A 20,000-nucleotide genomic window follows, 5' to 3' on the forward strand; every position below is an offset into this window, starting at 1 on the left:
AAAGCTAATTATCTACGATTGTACATGTTATGTCATGGAGCTGTAACATTTAGTAACATTTAGCAGTTTTAAAGCAAACTTCCTGCAACTCTATGCATTTTGTTCAAACATAATAACAAAATCTATACTGCTAAATTCATTGTTTGGGGAATTTTCGCTGATTGTCTAGATTTTATTTTGGGGATTGTTAGTTCTCAAAGATTATATTATATAGCTCCATTATATTTTCTACAAACCTTAAATCTTGTTTTATTCGTTTAAGTTTACACTGAAAGCGTTTTTCCACCCTGAAAATTAATTTATAAAAAAAAAAAAAAAAACGCTGCCCAAGGATATCAATTGCAAAAAATCCCTGTCCATCACAGTCTATTTGAGCCCAGTCCATCAGAACCTAACTCAGCACAGTCTATTCAAGCCCAGTCCATCAGAACCTAACTCAGCACAGTCTATTCAAGCCCAGCCCAATAGAACATAATTCAGCACTGTCTATTTAAGCCCAGTCCATCAGAACCTAACTCAGCACTGTCTATTCAAGCCCAGTCCATCAGAACCTAACTCAGCACTGTCTAATCAAGCCCAGTCCATCCTAACCTAACTCAGCACTGTCTATTCAAGCCCAGTCCATCAGAACCTACACTGTCTATTCAAGCCCAGTTCATCCTAACCTAACTCAGCACAGTCTATTCAAGCCCAGTCCATCAGAACCTAACTCAGCACTGTCTAATCAAGCCCAGACCATCCTAACCTAACTCAGCACTGTCTGTTCAAGCCCAGTCCATCAGAACCTAACTCAGCACAGTCTATTCCAGCCCTGTCCATTCTAACCTACACAGTCTATTCAAGCCCAGTCCAACCTAACCTAACTCAGCACTGTCTTTTCAAGCCCAGTACATCAGAACCTAACTCAGCACAGTCTATTCCAGCCCTATCCATCCTAACCTACCTCAGCTCAGTCTATTCCCGCCCTGTCCATCCTAATCTACACAGTCTATTCAAGCCCAGTCCATCCTAACCTAACTCAGTACTGTCTATTCAAGCCCAGTCCATCAGAACCTAACTCAGCACAGTCTATTCAAGCCCAGTCCACCCTAACCTAACTCAGCACAGTCTATTCAAGCCTAGTTCATCAGAACCTAACTCAGCACTGTCTATTCCAGCCCTATCCATCCTAACCTACCTCAGCTCAGTCTATTCCCGCCCTGTCCATCCTAATCTACACAGTCTATTCAAGCCCAGTCCATCAGAACCTAACTCAGCACAGTCTATTCAAGCCCAGTCCATCCTAATCTACACAGTCTATTCAAGCCCAGTCCATCCTAACCTATCTCAGCACAGTCTATTCAAGCCCAGTCCATCCTAACCTATCTCAGCACAGTCTATTCAAGCCTAGTTCATCAGAACCTAACTCAGCACTGTCTTTTCCAGCCATGTCCATACTAACCTAACTCAGCACTGTCTTTTCAAGTCCAGTCCATACTAACCTAACTCAGCACTGTCTTTTCAAGCCCAGTCCATCAGAACCTAACTCAGCACAGTCTATTCCAGCCCTGTCCATCCTAACCTACACAGTCTATTCAAGCCCAGTCCATCCTAACCTACACAGCTTATTCAAGCACAGTCCATCCTAACCTAACTCAGCACTGTCTTTTCAAGTCCAGTCCATACTAACCTAACTCAGCACTGTCTTTTCAAGTCCAGTCCATACTAACCTAACTCAGCACTGTCTTTTCAAGCCCAGTCCATCCTAACCTAACTCAGCACAGTCTATTCCAGCCCTGTCCATCCTAATCTACACAGTCTATTCAAGCCCAGTCCACCCTAACCTAATTCAGCACAGTCTATTCAAGCCCAGTCCACCCTAACATACACATTCTATTCAAGCCCAGTCCACCCTAACCTACACAGTCTATTCAAGCCCAGTCCACCCTAACCTAATTCAGCACATTCTATTCAAGCCCAGTCCATCCTAACCTACACAGTCTATTCAAGTCCAGTCCATACTAACCTAACTCAGCACTGTCTTTTCAAGCCCAGTCCATCAGAACCTAACTGAGCACAGTCTATTCAAGCCCAATCCATCCTAACCTAACTCAGCTCAGTCTATTCCAGCCCTGTCCATCCTAACCTACACAGTCTATTCCCGCCCTGTCCATCCTAACCTACACAGTCTATTCAAGCCCAGTCCTTCCTAACCTAACTCAGCACTGTCTTTTCAAGTCCAGTCCATCCTAACCTAACTCAGCACAGTCTATTCCAGCCCTGTCCATCCTAATCTACACAGTCCATTCAAGCCCAGTCCATCCTAACCTAACTCAGCTCAGTCTATTCCAGCCCTGTCCATCCTAACCTACACAGTCTATTCAAGCCCAGTCCACCCTAACCTAACTCAGCTCAGTCTATTCCAGCCCTGTCCATCCTAACCTAACTCAGCACTGTCTATTCAAGCCCAGTCCATCCTAACCTACACAGTCTATTCAAGCCCAGTCCATCCTAACCTAACTCAGCTCAGTCTATTCCAGCCCTGTCCATCCTAACCTAACTCAGCACTGTCTATTCAAGCCCAGTCCTTCCTAACCTAACTCAGCACAGTCTATTCCAGCCCAGTCAATCCTAACCTACACAGTCGATTCAAGCCCTGTCCATCAGAACCTAACTCAGCACTGTATTTTCAAGCCCAGTCCATCCTAACCTAACTCAGGACAGTATTTTCAAGCAGGTCCATCCTAACCTACACAGTCTATTCAAGTCAAGTCCATCCTAACCTAACTCAGCACTGTCTATTCAAGCCCTGTCCATCAGAACCTAACTCAGCACAGTCTATTCAAGCCCAGTCCATCCTAACCTAACTCAGCACAGTCTATTCAAGCCCAGTCCATCCTAACCTAACTCAGCACAGTCTATTCAAGCCAGTCCATCAGAACCTAACTCAGCACTGTCTAATCAAGCCCAGACCATCCTAACCTAACTCAGCACTGTCTGTTCAAGCCCAGTCCATCAGAACCTAACTCAGCACAGTCTATTCCAGCCCTGTCCATTCTAACCTACACAGTCTATTCCAGCCCTGTCCATCCTAATCTACACAGTCTATTCAAGCCCAGTCCACCCTAACCTAACTCAGCACAGTCTATTCAAGCCCAGTCCACCCTAACATACACATTCTATTCAAGCCCAGTCCACCCTAACCTACACAGTCTATTCAAGCCCAGTCCACCCTAACCTAATTCAGCACATTCTATTCAAGCCCAGTCCATCCTAACCTACACAGTCTATTCAAGTCCAGTCCATACTAACCTAACTCAGCACTGTCTTTTCAAGCCCAGTCCATCAGAACCTAACTAAGCACAGTCTATTCAAGCCCAATCCATCCTAACCTAACTCAGCTCAGTCTATTCCAGCCCTGTCCATCCTAACCTACACAGTCTATTCCCGCCCTGTCCATCCTAACCTACACAGTCTATTCAAGCCCAGTCCTTCCTAACCTAACTCAGCACTGTCTTTTCAAGTCCAGTCCATCCTAACCTAACTCAGCACAGTCTATTCCAGCCCTGTCCATCCTAATCTACACAGTCCATTCAAGCCCAGTCCATCCTAACCTAACTCAGCTCAGTCTATTCCAGCCCTGTCCATCCTAACCTACACAGTCTATTCAAGCCCAGTCCACCCTAACCTAACTCAGCTCAGTCTATTCCAGCCCTGTCCATCCTAACCTAACTCAGCACTGTCTATTCAAGCCCAGTCCATCCTAACCTACACAGTCTATTCAAGCCCAGTCCATCCTAACCTAACTCAGCTCAGTCTATTCCAGCCCTGTCCATCCTAACCTAACTCAGCACTGTCTATTCAAGCCCAGTCCTTCCTAACCTAACTCAGCACAGTCTATTCCAGCCCAGTCAATCCTAACCTACACAGTCGATTCAAGCCCTGTCCATCAGAACCTAACTCAGCACTGTATTTTCAAGCCCAGTCCATCCTAACCTAACTCAGGACAGTATTTTCAAGCAGGTCCATCCTAACCTACACAGTCTATTCAAGTCAAGTCCATCCTAACCTAACTCAGCACTGTCTATTCAAGCCCTGTCCATCAGAACCTAACTCAGCACAGTCTATTCAAGCCCAGTCCATCCTAACCTAACTCAGCACAGTCTATTCAAGCCCAGTCCATCCTAACCTAACTCAGCACAGTCTATTCAAGCCAGTCCATCAGAACCTAACTCAGCACTGTCTAATCAAGCCCAGACCATCCTAACCTAACTCAGCACTGTCTGTTCAAGCCCAGTCCATCAGAACCTAACTCAGCACAGTCTATTCCAGCCCTGTCCATTCTAACCTACACAGTCTATTCCAGCCCTGTCCATCCTAATCTACACAGTCTATTCAAGCCCAGTCCAACCTAACCTAACTCAGCACTGTCTTTTCAAGCCCAGTCCATCAGAACCTAACTCAGCACAGTCTATTCCAGCCCTGTCCATCCTAACCTACACAGTCTATTCAAGCCCAGTCCATCCTAACTTAACCCAGTACTGTCTATTCAAGCCCAGTTCATCAGAACCTAACTCAGCACTGTCTTTTCCAGCCATGTCCATCCTAACCTATCTCAGCACAGTCTATTCAAGCCCAGTCCATCCTAACCTACCTCAGCACAGTCTATTCCAGCCCTGTCCATCCTAATCTACACAGTCTATTCAAGCCCAGTCCATCCTAACCTACACAGCTTATTCAAGCACAGTCCATCCTAACCTAACTCAGCACTGTCTTTTCAAGTCCAGTCCATACTAACCTAACTCAGCACTGTCTTTTCAAGTCCAGTCCATACTAACCTAACTCAGCACTGTCTATTCAAGCCCAGTCCTTCCTAACCTAACTCAGCACTGTCTTTTCAAGTCCAGTCCATCCTAACCTAACTCAGCACAGTCTATTCCAGCCCTGTCCATCCTAACCTACACAGTCTATTCAAGCCCAGTCCACCCTAACCTAATTCAGCACAGTCTATTCAAGCCCAGTCCACCCTAACATACACATTCTATTCAAGCCCAGTCCATCCTAACCTACACAGTCTATTCAAGCCCAGTCCATCAGAACCTACACAGTCTATTCAAGCCCAGTCCATCCTAACCTAACTCAGCACTGTCTATTCAAGCCCCGTCCAATTTAACATAACCTAACTCAGCACAGTCTATTCAAGCCCAGTCCAACTCAGCCCAGTCTAACCCAGCCCAGCCTAACCTATTCTAACTCAGCCGAGTGTATCCAAGAGCTCTAGTGTCATGTAATCTGACCAAAGCACTGGTTCCAATTCAAGTTCCGATTCGTTTACATTTGTTGGATGACATTAAAATAGTACTCTTTGGCCACGCACAAGTGGTGGGTTTGGACGTCAAAATGGGAACGCATGAGCAGAAAATAATCCCATAGCAACTGTAAAATATGGTGGTGGATCTTTGATGTTATGGGGCTATTTCACTGGTCCTTGGACCCTTGTTAAGGTCAAAGGCATCATGAACTTTACCCAGTAGCAGGACGTTTTGGCAAAAAACCTGTTGCCCCCGAAAGGAGGCTGAAAATTGATACATTTCTGTTTCAAAACTGTTTCCTACAAACACAAAGTCCTACAAACACATGCTTACCACCGTTAGAAAGGTAAGAACCTTTTGGATTCCAATACAGGTGGGATTCAATTACACAGCCAGAGCAACAGCATGCAAAGAAAAGAACAAAAGTACATGCATATATATATACAGTGCCTTCGAAAGTTCAGACACCTTGACTTTTTCCACATTTTGTTACTTTACAGCCTTATTCTAAAATGGATTAAATAAAAACATTTCCTCAGCATTCTACACACAATACCCCATAATTACAAAGTGAAAACAGGTTTTGCGAAATGTTTGCAAACGTGTAGAAAACAAAAACAGAAATGCCTCATTTTCATAAGCATTTATGAAATGGAGCTCAGGTGCATCCTGTTTACATTGATCATCTTTGAGATGTTTCTACAACTTGATTGGAGTCCACCTGTGGTAAGTTAAATTGATTGGACATGATATGGAAAGGCACACATCTGTCTACAAAATGTCCCACAGTTGACAGTGCATGTTAGAGCAAAAACCAAGCCATGAGGTCGAAGGAATTGTCCGTAGAGCTCCGAGACAAGATTGTGCCGAGGCACAGATCTGGGGAAGGGTATCAAAAAATGTATGCAGCATTGAAGGTCCTTAAGAGTATCATGGCCTCCATCATTATTAAATGGAAGATGTTTGGAACCACCAAGACTCTTCCTTTTTTCTGGCCTCCCGGCCAAACTGAGCAATCAGGGGATAAGGGCCTTGGTCAGGGAGGTGCCCAAGAACCCGATGGTCACTCTGGCAGAGGTCTAGAGTACCTCTGTGCAGATGGGAGAACCTTCCAGAAGGACAACCATCTCTGCAGGACCACCAATCAGGCCTTTATGGTGCCCAGTGAAGTTATCTAAATACTTCCCGAATGCCCTGTACTGTATACACAGCCTTCAGAAGATATTCACACCCTTGACTTTTTACACATTTTGTTGTGTTCCAGCCTGAATTTAAAATGGATTAAATGTAGATGTTGTGTTCCAGCCTGAATTTAAAATGGATTAAATGTAGATGTTGTGTTCCAGCCTGAATTTAAAGTGGATTAAATGTAGATGTTGTGTTCCAGCCTGAATTTAAAATGCATTAAATGTAGATGTTGTGTTCCAGCCTGAATTTAAAGTGGATTAAATGTAGATGTTGTGTTCCAGCCTGAATTTAAAATGGATTAAATGTAGATGTTGTGTTCCAGCCTGAATTTAAAATGGATTAAATGTAGATGTTGTGTTCCAGCCTGAATTTAAAGTGGATTAAATGTAGATGTTGTGTTCCAGCCTGAATTTAAAATGGTTTAAATGTAGATGTTGTGTTCCAGCCTGAATTTAAAGTGGATTAAATGTAGATGTTGTGTTCCAGCCTGAATTTAAAAAGGATTAAATGTAGATGTTGTGTTCCAGCCTGAATTTAAAATGGATTAAATGTAGATGTTGTGTCACTGTCCTACACAACACCCCATAATGTCCAAGTGGAATTATGTTTTTAGAAAAAAATAAAAAAAAATAATGAAAAGCTGAAATGTATTGAGACAATAAGTATTCAAATTTTCTTAATTCACATAATAAGTTGCATGGATTTACTCTGTGTGCATAGTGTTTAACATGATTTTTGAATAACTACCTCATCTCTTTTTGAATGACTGCCTCACCACACATTCAATTATCTGTAAGGTCCTTCAGTCGAGCAGTGAATTTCAAACACAGATTCAACAACAAAGACCAGGGAGGTTTTCCAATGCCTGGCAAAGAAGGGCACCTATTGGTAGATGGGTAAAAATAAAAAAGCAGACAGTAAGTATCCCTTTGAGAATGGTGATGTTATTAATGACACTTTGGATGGTGTATCAATACACCCAGTCACTACAAAGAGAAAGGTATCATTCGTAACTCAGTTGCTGGAGAGGAAGGAAACCGCTCAGAGATTTCACCATGAGGCAATTGATGACTTTAAAGCAGTCAAAGAGTTTAATGGCTGTGATAGGAGAAAACTGAGGATGGATCAACAACATTGTAGTTACTCCACAATACTAACCTAAATTACAGAGTGAAAAGAAGGAAGTCTGTACAGAATAAAAATATTCCAAAACATGCATCCTGTTTGCAATAAAGTATAAAAAGTGTTATGATTGGGGCAAATCCAATACAACACATCACTGAGCACCACTCTTCATATTTTCAAGCATGGTGGCTGCATCGTGTTATCTGCAAGAACTAGGGAGTTTTTCAGGATAAAAATAAATGTACAATCATTTCTAAAACCATGTTTTAACAATACCATAGGGTATTGTGTGTGGATGGATGAGAGAAAAACAAATATTATATCCATTTTGATTTCAGGCTGTAACAAAATGTTGAATAATAAGTATGAACACTTTCTGAAGGCACTGCATATATATTTTCTTTATTTTGGAGGAGGGTTGGTTCCCAAATTGTCTGCATGTTAGGGAATAAGACATTTGAAAGTCTAGGTTTGAAATAAAATATGTCACCAATGATCCTAAAAAAATTACAAATAATAAAAAAAGTTCAGACTTTTCCGTAATGGTGGCCTCTAAACATGCTAGCGCTGAGCGATGAACTAATATGTTGTTTTGTTGTTGACCAATGTTAGTTCAATCATTAGAATTCCATTTAGTTCCATTTTTTGGGTTAGCCAAACGCTCAGTTTCTCTAGACAGAAATCAAATAATTAATGACAGAAATCAAGTCAAGAACTATGTGGGACGCTGGGCTGAAGGGAGTTTTCAGTCAACAAATATTCAAACTAGTTTAGCTACAATTACTACAATAATCCATTGCGCCTATTCTTTCTGGCTCAGACAGAGATGGATAAGCTTTTACACCTGCTACTTTATGTTAGATACACACAGACCGCATGAGAGAGGAATGTACCAACACAAGGAGAGAGAGGGATAGAGACAGTTCGTGAAAGTATGCCTTATCTACTTTGAAGAACTAGTAAAATGATTTCGTCAGACAGCTCTGCTGCACTCTTAGGCAGGCTTGCCTAGCTAGATAGGATGACTAAAGACAGTACAGTATAGGGAGCACAGAGAGAACGTTGTCTGGCTGACTTGCTGCTTCTGCCTGATCAGAGATAAGATGGTGACTTTAAGGAATTCAAATAATAATTCATCAAATAAATACTAAGTCATATACACAACTGAAATATTGTATTATTTCATTGTACATTTCCTATTTTTCTATTGATGTCTACCCAATGTGGACCTTAAAGAGACAATATTTATTATATAATATTTTTTTATATAATATTTTCACTGTTTTGGCAATTTAATGTTTTTTTAACTTCCATTAAAAAGCTCTAAAATCATTTTAATGTCATTATTGTTCCTCGCGATGGAATGGGTAAGGGGGCTGTGATCGGTCTCCATCCCTATGTATGTTTGTATGTTCATTAGTCTCACGCAATATCTCAGACAGCACTGGGACCATTTTGACGAAACATGGGTGAATGATGCATGTTGTCATAGAGATCTGGCATTTACAACATGACACTGATTGGCCCAAGGCGGAAGCTATAATAATTAACTGAAATTTGTAGTCACACTAAAACATGCATAAATTCCCATAGGAACACAGACATTTAAAAAGTGCAGGGCTTGTGCAAAGTGCCATGTCTTCGTGTTTTGTCTTACAGGAATGTACATATGAGCAGAAAGCTGAAGTCGTAACCTTTCACTGATGTAATCTGATCTCTTGTATGATTTCCAGTTCGTCCACTAGATCGCAGCAGAAGATCGCATGGCGTGACTTGGCCACTTGAAACCAGATGCGTCTGGTTTGATCTGTGCGGAAATGGCTGGAAGGATTTTCAAGAATTATGCCATAAAATGACCGGAGCGACCGGGGCTTTTAAGTCATCCTGTAAAGATGACATCGCCAGCAGTAAAAAGACAAGTGCTGTAGCTTTGGAATGATGTGTCCCTTTCTATTTTCTGACTGAAATTGACTGAGTGGGTATAACTTAAGCTCCGCGGACCAGGTACCAGGTCTAAAACAACCGCTCAGAGTTTAACAGGTTACAAAATCTCACATTTTTTGGAGCATACAATATAGCTCAGCATTTAAATTATTTATTTTATACAGTCATTTTGCTCATCTTTTTCAAGGGTTTCAATCACTTCAGACCCCACTGTATGTGTGTACACACACTCAGTGGTGTAAAATACTCAAGTAAAAATAAGTATTACTTAAGTTGTTTTTCGGGGTATCTGTACTCGACTTTACTATTTATATTTTTGACTACTTTTACTTCACTACATTCCTAAAGAAAGTGGTGTGCTTTTTACTCCATACGTTTTCCCTCCATACGTTTTCCCTGACACAAAAGTACTAGTTACAATTTGAATGCTTAGCAGGACAGGAACAAGGTTCAATTCACACACTTATCAAGAGAACATCCCTGATCATCCCTACTGCTTCTGATCTGGTGGATTCACTAAAGACAAATGCTTCCTTTGTCTGAGTGTTGGAGTGTTCCCCTGGCTGTCAAAAACAGTCATAAAAAAGGAAATTGTGCCATCTGGTTTGCTAAATAAAAGGAATTTGATGTATAGCATTTACTTTTACTTTGTACTTTTACTCAAGTATGACAATTGAGTACTTTTTCCACCTCTGTACTTAAGTACATTTAAAACCAGATAGTTTTAGACTTTTACTCAAGTAGTATTTTACTGGGTGACTTTCACTTTTACTTGAGACATTTTATATTAAGTTATCTTTATCTTTACTTTTACTCAAGTACAACACTTGAATACTTTTTCCACCTCTGCACACACTCACACACAGAACGGTGTGCTTCTGACACACTCACACACAGAACGGTGTGCTTCTGACACACACTCACACACAGAACGGTGTGTTTCTGACACACACTCACACACAGAACGGTGTGCTTCTGACACACTCACACACAGAACGGTGTGCTTCTGACACACACTAAGACACAGAACAGTGTGTTTCTGACACACACTCACACACAGAACGGTGTGCTTCTGACACACACTCACACACAGAACGGTGTGTTTCTGACACACACTCACACACAGAACGGTGTGCTTCTGACACACACATTCACACACAGAACGGTGTGTTTCTGACACACACAAACACACAGAACGGTGTGTTTCTGACACACACTAAGACACAGAACGGTGTGTTTCTGACACACACTAAGACACAGAACGGTGTGTTTCTGACACACACTCACACACAGAACGGTGTGCTTCTGACACACACTCACACACAGAATGGTGTGTTTCTGACACACACTCACACACAGAACGGTGTGTTTCTGACACACACTAAGACACAGAACAGTGTGTTTCTGACACACACTAAGACACAGAACGGTGTGCTTCTGACACACACTCACACACAGAACGGTGTGCTTCTGACACACACTAAGACACAGAACGGTGTGTTTCTGACACCCACTCACACACAGAACGGTGTGTTTCTGACACACACTAAGACACAGAACGGTGTGTTTATGACACACACTAAGACACAGAACGGTGTGCTTCTGACACACACTAAGACACAGAACGGTGTGCTTCTGACACACACTAAGACACAGAACGGTGTGCTTCTGACACACACTCACACACAGCGTTAGAGTCAGAGGAGAAAAGTGTCATAGAAGCAATAAGAAGCCCTTTCTCATGGCTCTAACCCCTTAACCATGCAGTATAAAGAATACCATGACTTCCCTATCAAATACCACTCTTGGTCATGTATGAATTATATGTACCACCCGCTTGATACTGTAAACCCTATTAGCAGTGACTAGCACTGATAACCACTTTATCGAGGGAAAATGTACATACTACGACCAGTGGTGGGACAGGTACCCAACTATCATACTTGAGTAAAAGTAAAGACACCTTGATAGAAAATGACTCAAGTAAAAGTAAAAGTCACCCAGTAAAATTTTACTTGAGTAAAAGTCTAAAAGTATTTGGTTTAAAATATATTTAAGTATCAAAAGTAAATGTAATTTCTAAAATATACTTAAGTATCAAAAGTAAAAGTAAAAGTATAAATCATTGCAAATTGCTTATATTAAGCAAACCAGACGGCACAATTTTCTTGTTTTTTAATTTACGGAGAGCCAGGGGTACATTCCAACAGTCAGACATAATTTACAAATGAAGCATTTGTGTTTAGTGAGTCTGCCAGATCAGAGCCAGTAGGGATGACCAGGGATGTTCTGTTAAGTGCGTGAATTTGACTATTTTCCTGTCCCTCTAAGCATTCAAAATGTAACGAGTACCTTTCAGTGTCAGGGAAAATGTATGGAGTAAAAAGTACATTATTTCCTTTAGGAATGTAGTGAAGTAAAATAAAAGTTGTCAAAAATATAAATAGTAAAATAAAGTATAGATACCCCCAAAAAACTACATAAGTAGTACTTTACAGTATTTTTACTTAAGTACTTTACACCACTGGCTACGACTGTGAAATGTGATTGTCTCATCTAGCTATCCTAAGATGAATGCACTAATTGTAAGTCACTCTGGATAACAACTAAAATGTAAATTGTATAAAATACGAACACTGTCTACTATGGACGATGTATTCTTTACTGCACTTAATAACATACACATTAATGTTGACTTACAATGTACAGTTGGAACAGCCACCAGAGATAATCTTCAAGTCTTGTGTTTTAAATGGACTACACCAGAATGTGCTTCGTAAGGACACGTCTCTCAAAGAGGACAGAGTTAGTTGAAGAGGACAATAGATGCTCCTGTGTATTGTGGCTAATAGATGCGTGGTATCGCTGCTATAAAACTATTCACTTCTGGAGCCTAAATCATCAACTACAGCCACTTTGTTTCCTCTTTCATAACCTGAGCGCAGGTGTATGATAGTTGCTTCATATAACACACACACACACACGCATGCATGCACACAACACGCACGCACGCACACACACACAACACACACAACACGCACACAACACGCACACACACACAACACGTAAGCATGCACGCACACACACACAACACGCACGCACGCACACACACACACACGCACGCACGCACGCACGCACGCACGCACACACACACACACACACACACACACACACACACACACACACACACACACACACACACACACACACACACACACACACACACACACACACACACACACACACACACACACACACACAAATCCGCTCTTAAGTAACAAACTAAAAGTTCACTAAATAAACACTGAAGAGTTGTTCAGTAGAGGAGAGCCGTGGAGCTGTGAGAATATATTTCCTACAGGCTAAAACACACACGTGTCCCAATGAAAATAAGAGAACATCTCTCAGTCAGCCACTAACATAATGAAAATAAGAGAACATCTCTCAGTCAGCCACTAACATAAACCAGATGTTTATTACCAACATCCCCTATTACTAATATGAGCTATAAAATTCCATATAACCAAAATAAAAACTCCATTTCACTTTGTCAAATTCATTGTGCTTTAAAAACGATTTATAGGAAACCGACTAGTTGGGTTAGACTGAGAGTTCTGCTCAACTAAAACTGCTTTCATCTCTTCATCTACTGACAACAATGTGCTCTTCTCAAAGCATCATCAGATGTTTCATGTGTGTGTTCATGTGTGTGTGTCTGTGTGTGTGCGCACGTGTGTGTGTGTGTGTGTGTGTGTGTGTGTGTGTGTGTGTGTGTGTGTGTGTGTGTGTGTGTGTGTGTGTGTGTGTGTGTGTGTGTGTGTGTGTGTGTGTGTGTGTGTGTGTGTGTGTGTGTGTGGGTGTGATTCCGATCCTGTCGCTGATAAATGTAATAAGATAATATTTATCGCGGATTCTCAGTTAGGGTTCAGAGTTCAATCCATCGCTTTGATTTATTCGTATTTATTCAAATATAGGCCTGACAGAACTCACCCATTGGCTGTAAATGTTAAAATGACTGGGCCCTCTGGGATCAGCCAATCACAGAGGCTCGCTTGGATCTGTGTGGCGTGTGATTAGCTTTAGGGTTCGTTGCCTGGGTGACTTCTCTTCTGTTTGAATATTAGTAAGGCTATACCTTGTGACCGATTATCCTGCATGTGTGTGTGTGTGTGTGTGTGTGTGTGTGTGTGTGTGTGTGTGTGTGTGTGTGTGTCTGACTGCACCCCAACCCGCATTTAATCCTGGCACCCAGGGCTGTGGTTACCCTCCTGACCCTGAGAGCCAAAGAGAACACACACACACACACACACACACACACACACACACACACACACACACACACACACACACACACACACACACACACACACACACACACACACACACACACACACACACACACACACACACACACACACACACACACACACACACACAGAGACAGACTGAGACACTTCTTAGTTTCCTTGGCAGCTCCAGCTGGGAGCAATGAAGGGCCCATCGGAGTGATTCAGAGAACACCCCACAATTGCCTGACAGAGAAGCCCAAATTGTTAATGGGGACCACACTAATTTCCCCGTATCTAAATGAAGCTTTTTTCTTTTTTTCTACTCCCCTCTTCCTCAGCTTGTGTTGTGGTCACATTTTAAACTGTGTTTGAGAGAGTGTGTGTATAAACGTGTCAATGTACGTGGGCATGCATGTTTTTCGGTCTATGTTTGTCTATAAGTGTGTGACTGGAAAACAATGAGTCCTCCATGGCTGTTAACTGTGTTAATCAGCTCTATGCAGAGGGAGGACCAAGTCACTATTATTCAAGTCACAAGGTCGAAGTGTAGATTTATTTACAGCTCTTGGTGATCCAATGGTGAAAGCGCCATATCATACACAATATACAAGTAGATTTAACAAATATACACGGTCAATAGCCCTAAAGGTATAGCCTCTGTATCAGGCTTTAACCTGTCCTATCTGAGAAACCAGATGTAATCTGTCTAACAGGAACAGGTAGGTCTACATAATAAGAAACCAGATGTAATCTGTCTAACAGGAACAGGTAGGTCTACATAATAAGAAACCAGATGTAATCTGTCTAACAGGAACAGGTAGGTCTACATAATAAGAAACCAGATGTAATCTGTCTAACAGGAACAGGTAGGTCTACATAATAAGAAACCAGATGTAATCTGTCTAACAGGAACAGGTAGGTCTACATAATAAGAAACCAGATGTAATCTGTCTAACAGGAACAGGTAGGTCTACATAATAAGAAACCAGATGTAATCTGTCTAACAGGAACAGGTAGGTCTACATAATAAGAAACCAGATGTAATCTGTCTAACAGGAACAGGTAGGTCTACATAATAAGAAACCAGATGTAATCTGTCTAACAGGAACAGGTAGGTCTACATAATAAGAAACCAGATGTAATCTGTCTAACAGGAACAGGTAGGTCTACATAATAAGAAACCAGATGTAATCTGTCTAACAGGAACAGGTAGGTCTACATAATAAGAAACCAGATGTAATCTGTCTAACAGGAACAGGTAGGTCTACATAATAAGAAACCAGATGTAATCTGTCTAACAGGAACAGGTAGGTCTACATAATAAGAAACCAGATGTAATCTGTCTAACAGGAACAGGTAGGTCTACATAATAAGAAACCAGACGTAATCTGTCTAACAGGAACAGGTAGGTCTACATAATAAGAAACCAGATGTAATCTGTCTAACAGGAACAGGTAGGTCTACATAATAAGAAACCAGATGTAATCTGTCTAACAGGAACAGGTAGGTCTACATAATAAGAAACCAGACGTAATCTGTCTAACAGGAACAGGTAGGTCTACATAATAAGAAACCAGATGTAATCTGTCTAACAGGAACAGGTAGGTCTACATAATAAGAAACCAGACGTAATCTGTCTAACAGGAACAGGTAGGTCTACATAATAAGAAACCAGATGTAATCTGTCTAACAGGAACAGGTAGGTCTACATAATAAGAAACCAGATGTAATCTGTCTAACAGGAACAGGTAGGTCTACATAATAAGCACAATAAGCACCGTACAATATCCCAATTACAACCAATAAACTGGTTCTACAATGTAAAGGACATTTCCATATCCATTGTTACATTTGTGCATTCGTCTTAATCAGACTTAATGTTTATTAATGATATTCCGCCACCATGCGTACATGTAACAATCGTTTTGTCTTATTCAACACCCTGAGTGGAAAACGTGGAGCGCAGGCCACGTCCAGTAGATTATTCCTATGCTCACTAAGACGCACGTGCTCCTAATACGAACAACAAAAACGACAGGGACATAGGACACAGACACACGCAACTCTGACATAAACATGAACAAAGGAAACTAGACATTGAATTAAATAAACAGAACTTCTACCTCATGAGTCTTTTGCGAATGTTCACGTATACTATAAACATGGTGCCCACTCAGAGCAGAGTAAGTAATGATTGGCTATAAAATGAAAAAGTATCGTAGGCCTATCAAACGTGAAACAGAAATGTCTACATGTTGCAATAAACAGTAATGGAACGATTAAACGCTAGCAATTATTGTGGAATTAGATAGAATGTATATTTACAACACAGGGCCTACGCATTTAAATGTGAACGCAACAGACAATATTTCAACAAGAGAAAGAAATCACTCTCCACTAGCGGGAGTTTGGAGATTGCAAATGAAGAGCGGCGCCTATGGTGGTTCTTCGCCACAGTAATATTTGATTTTAACAACACATTCCAAATGCAAGCTTCATAAGTCAATTCACAATATTAAGCAATTGTTACACACAAAAAGACCAGTAGACCTATGCCAGTAATTGTTACCCCATTGCTGGTGAGCTTGCAAAGTAAAAGTTCATATTCTTGGTCACTAAACATTTTTGGAGCAGCATATTTATTTATTATGGCAATCCTCTCCCCCTACAATTTGACGTTTGCGCTGCACCAGATCCTATAGCTGTAGACTACAACAAATCAGCAATCTTTCGCTAGCTCACCGACCTGCACCTCCACTGTCACTGGCTGCATGTAGATTCATCCATGTAGACTGTGCCACAAAATTAGTGACATTACAAAACCTGGCCTGATAATTTCAAGTCATCAGTCTCAAGTCAAAGTCAAGTCCCGAGTCTTGAAGCTCCAAGTCCAGTCCACAGCTCTAGCTATATGTAATGAACTGTGCATTTTAACAGTTTACAGCAGTACTAGTGGAAATAAAGGACCATAGACTGCATTTGATTGGCAGTGTGTGTGTGTGTGTGTGTGTGTGTGTGTGTGTGTGTGTGTGTGTGTGTGTGTGTGTGTGTGTGTGTGTGTGTGTGTGTGTGTGTGTGTGTGTGTGTGTGTGTGTGTGTGTGTGTGTGTGTGTGTGTGTGTGTGTGTGTGTGTGTAAACTGTGACGTACTTGATGCATCCCTCACAGTCGATGTTCCCAGTGGTCTCCTTAATGGTTCTCTCTGAGACGAAGGCTGGGTACTCTGTATCACATGGCACCAACATGGTCCGATCACCCCTCTGGGCTAGAGATAGAGAGAGAGAGAGACAGAGAGAGAGAGAGAGAGAGAGAGAGAGAGAGAGAGAGAGAGAGAGAGAGAGAGAGAGAGACAGAGAGAGACAGAGAGAGAGAGAGAGAGAGAGACAGAGAGAGAGAGAGAGAGAGACACACAGAGACAGAGACAGAGACAGAGACAGAGAGAGAGAGAGAGAGAGAGAGAGAGAGAGAGAGAGAGAGAGAGACAGAGAGACAGAGAGAGAGAGAGAGAGAGAGAGAGAGAGAGAGAGAGAGAGAGAGAGAGAGAGAGAGAGAGAGAGAGACATTTGGAGATTAGAATAAAACATTATTTTCTAAACTACTGTAAATATCACACACTCCTTTACAGACATAGTGAAACCACTATGCAATGAATACATCCATTTTATCTGATAGTGGTGTTTTAAATTCATTACATGTATCACTGCTGCCACTCAGTGATTTGTGGTAGTACTGCAGTGGATATACAGTACACTGTATTAATTCATTGCACAAGCAAACAACCTTATCTACAGTAAACGTACATACTAAATTACTATACAATAAGAAAACGATGAGCTTACAATTTTTTTTACAAAGAAACATAGTCACAGGCCGATTAGGAAGGAGTGTGTATTAACATACAGTGGGTTTATGGGATGGTTTAAATTGCTGTTGTGTGTCCGCGGCCTAATGGCGTCGGGTTCGTCTGAACGCTTGGGATTAGTTCAATTTGAGGATGCGCATGGAAGCACATGGATTCCGTTGCCAGTTGGTTCTGGTGTAGGATGGGCCTATCTGGTGTGTGTCTGATGGTTGGCTCTCTTTTGTGAGGTGATAGGATTGTACCGCTGTAAGAGCTGGGGTTACCGAGCTGTGAAATTGTGTCCAACCCCAAGAAACCATGTTCCTTCATAATTTTCAGCATTTTCAGCAGCCCTCCCTTCCGTTCTCTTTCTCTCTCTCTCTCTCCCTCTCTCTCTCTCTCTCTCTGTCTCTCTCTCCCTCTGTCTGTCTCTCTCTCTCTCTCTCTCTCTCTCTCTCTCTCTCTCTCTCTCTCTCTCTCTCTCTCGCTGTCTCTCTCTCGCTGTCTCTCTCTCTCCCTTTCTCACTCTGTCTCTGTCTCTCTCTCTCTCCCTTTCTCACTCTGTCTCCCTTTCTCACTCTGTCTCTGTCTCTCTCTCCTTTTGTCTCTCTCTCACTCTGTCTCTCTCACTCTGTCTCTCTCTCTCTCTCTTTCTCTCTCTCTCTCTCTCTCTCTCTCTCACACACACTCTGTCTCTCTCTCTCTCTGTCTGTCTTTCTCTCTCTCTCTCTCTCTCTCTCTCTCTCTCTCTCTCTCTCTCTCTCTCTCTCTCTCTCTCTCTCTCTCTCTCACACACACACACTCTGTCTCTCTCTCTCTCTCTCTCTCTCTCTCTCTCTCTCTCTCTCTCTCTCTCTCTCTCTCTCTCTCTCTCTCTCCTCTCTCCTCTCTCCTCTGTCTGTGATTTCCTTAGTTCACTATTGACCAACAGTAAGCCTGCATTCTAAAAACAGTTGGTCATATTCTCTCCTCTTCTTCTGTCAGGTCTTGGTGAGCCTTCTAGACTACCTTTGTGTGACAGCTAATATTTCACTTACTTGTTTTGGCATAGGTAGCAACATCTAATGCCTTCATTTGACGCTAGTTTGAGAGACTTAACTGCCAGACAGGGAATCAGGCTTACACAGCCCATTAAGTATTGAGTGTAACATAGTTCCTACCTTGGCAGTGGCCTGTCTGTGTGTGTGGATGAAGCCTGTCTCTCTGGTTCCATAAAGGATATTGCTTCCTACTGCCACAATATGACACACATCCTCACAGATCATAAAGCTCATGCATGCACGGATACGCACACAAATAGATGTATGCACGCACGCACGCACGCACGCACGCACGCACGCACGCACACACACACACACACACACACACACACACACACACACACACACACACACACACACACACACACACACACACACACACACACACACACACACACACACACACACACACACACACACACACACACAGCGGGGTCAGTTTAGGTAGCTGCATGAACTGCCCTGGCTGTCCTTTAAATGTCCTGTAAGGAGTTTGTGACCATTAGTCTTTCATTCTGTTTTTCCAGTGGTCACACTGACTCAGAGAAAGAGACTGAAAAAGAGAGAGGTGAATGAGTGGAAAGACAGAGGATCATGGAGAGGTCATGACTGAGATGTGTGTTTTGTGTGTGAGCAAGGTTTTTTTTGCGGTCAGAAGTTATAGTCTTGCTCATGTCCTGCACTCTTAACTTCTCTGCTGTGGTTTTCAACATAGAACAAAATGTGAGTGGCGTCTTCAACATCCAATCACAATTGAGTGTGACGGGCTCGCCCAACCAGCAGCTGGCCTCTAAACACACCTGACCCTACTACCCACTTACCTTTGGCTGTGAGGTCAGAGTACCACCAGCTGTACAGATTAAACTCCAGCATAAAACTGAAGAGAAGGAGAAGAAAGATACATAGAATCATCATCAATCCTCGTATTCTCAGAGAATCACAAACACACAGTTCTACTACGTATCAACTTTAAATGTCAAACCCTTTGGTACAGAACCTATAATCCACAACGACCTCAACATCCCAATCTCCCAGGGACTGAACTCTGTGGCTCTGACATCAGACCACCCAGGAAGCAGGGCGATTCCACAACCACACAGACCCCACTGCATTGTGGGATTGCCCCAGCTAAGTGGCGACATAAGGATGTCATTACAGCTCATGAACGGAACTAAAGTCACCACAGGCCTAGAGCACGCCCATGAATGAAGGAGCGCACGCCCATGAATGAAGGAGCACATACACGCAAATGGATGTGCGTACACACACACACACACACACAC

General features: G+C 42.2%; 1 protein-coding gene across 4 annotated transcripts in view; it reads right to left on the reverse strand.

Annotated features, from left to right (window-relative positions):
- cacna2d3a (calcium channel, voltage-dependent, alpha 2/delta subunit 3a) overlaps positions 1 to 20,000 on the reverse strand; it is a 330,804-nt gene that overhangs the window by 4,498 nt on the left and 306,306 nt on the right. For all 4 annotated transcript variants that reach the window (XM_055932451.1, XM_055932450.1, XM_055932448.1 and 1 more), the window contains 2 exons: positions 19,539 to 19,594; positions 16,987 to 17,101 (listed from right to left, as the gene is read on the reverse strand). In XM_055932451.1, the coding sequence (XP_055788426.1) occupies positions 16,987 to 17,101; positions 19,539 to 19,594 (171 nt within the window). The remainder of the gene's footprint in view (positions 1 to 16,986; positions 17,102 to 19,538; positions 19,595 to 20,000) is intronic.

This window comes from Salvelinus fontinalis, chromosome 8 (assembly GCF_029448725.1).
Source record: "Salvelinus fontinalis isolate EN_2023a chromosome 8, ASM2944872v1, whole genome shotgun sequence".
NCBI lineage: Eukaryota > Metazoa > Chordata > Actinopteri > Salmoniformes > Salmonidae > Salvelinus > Salvelinus fontinalis.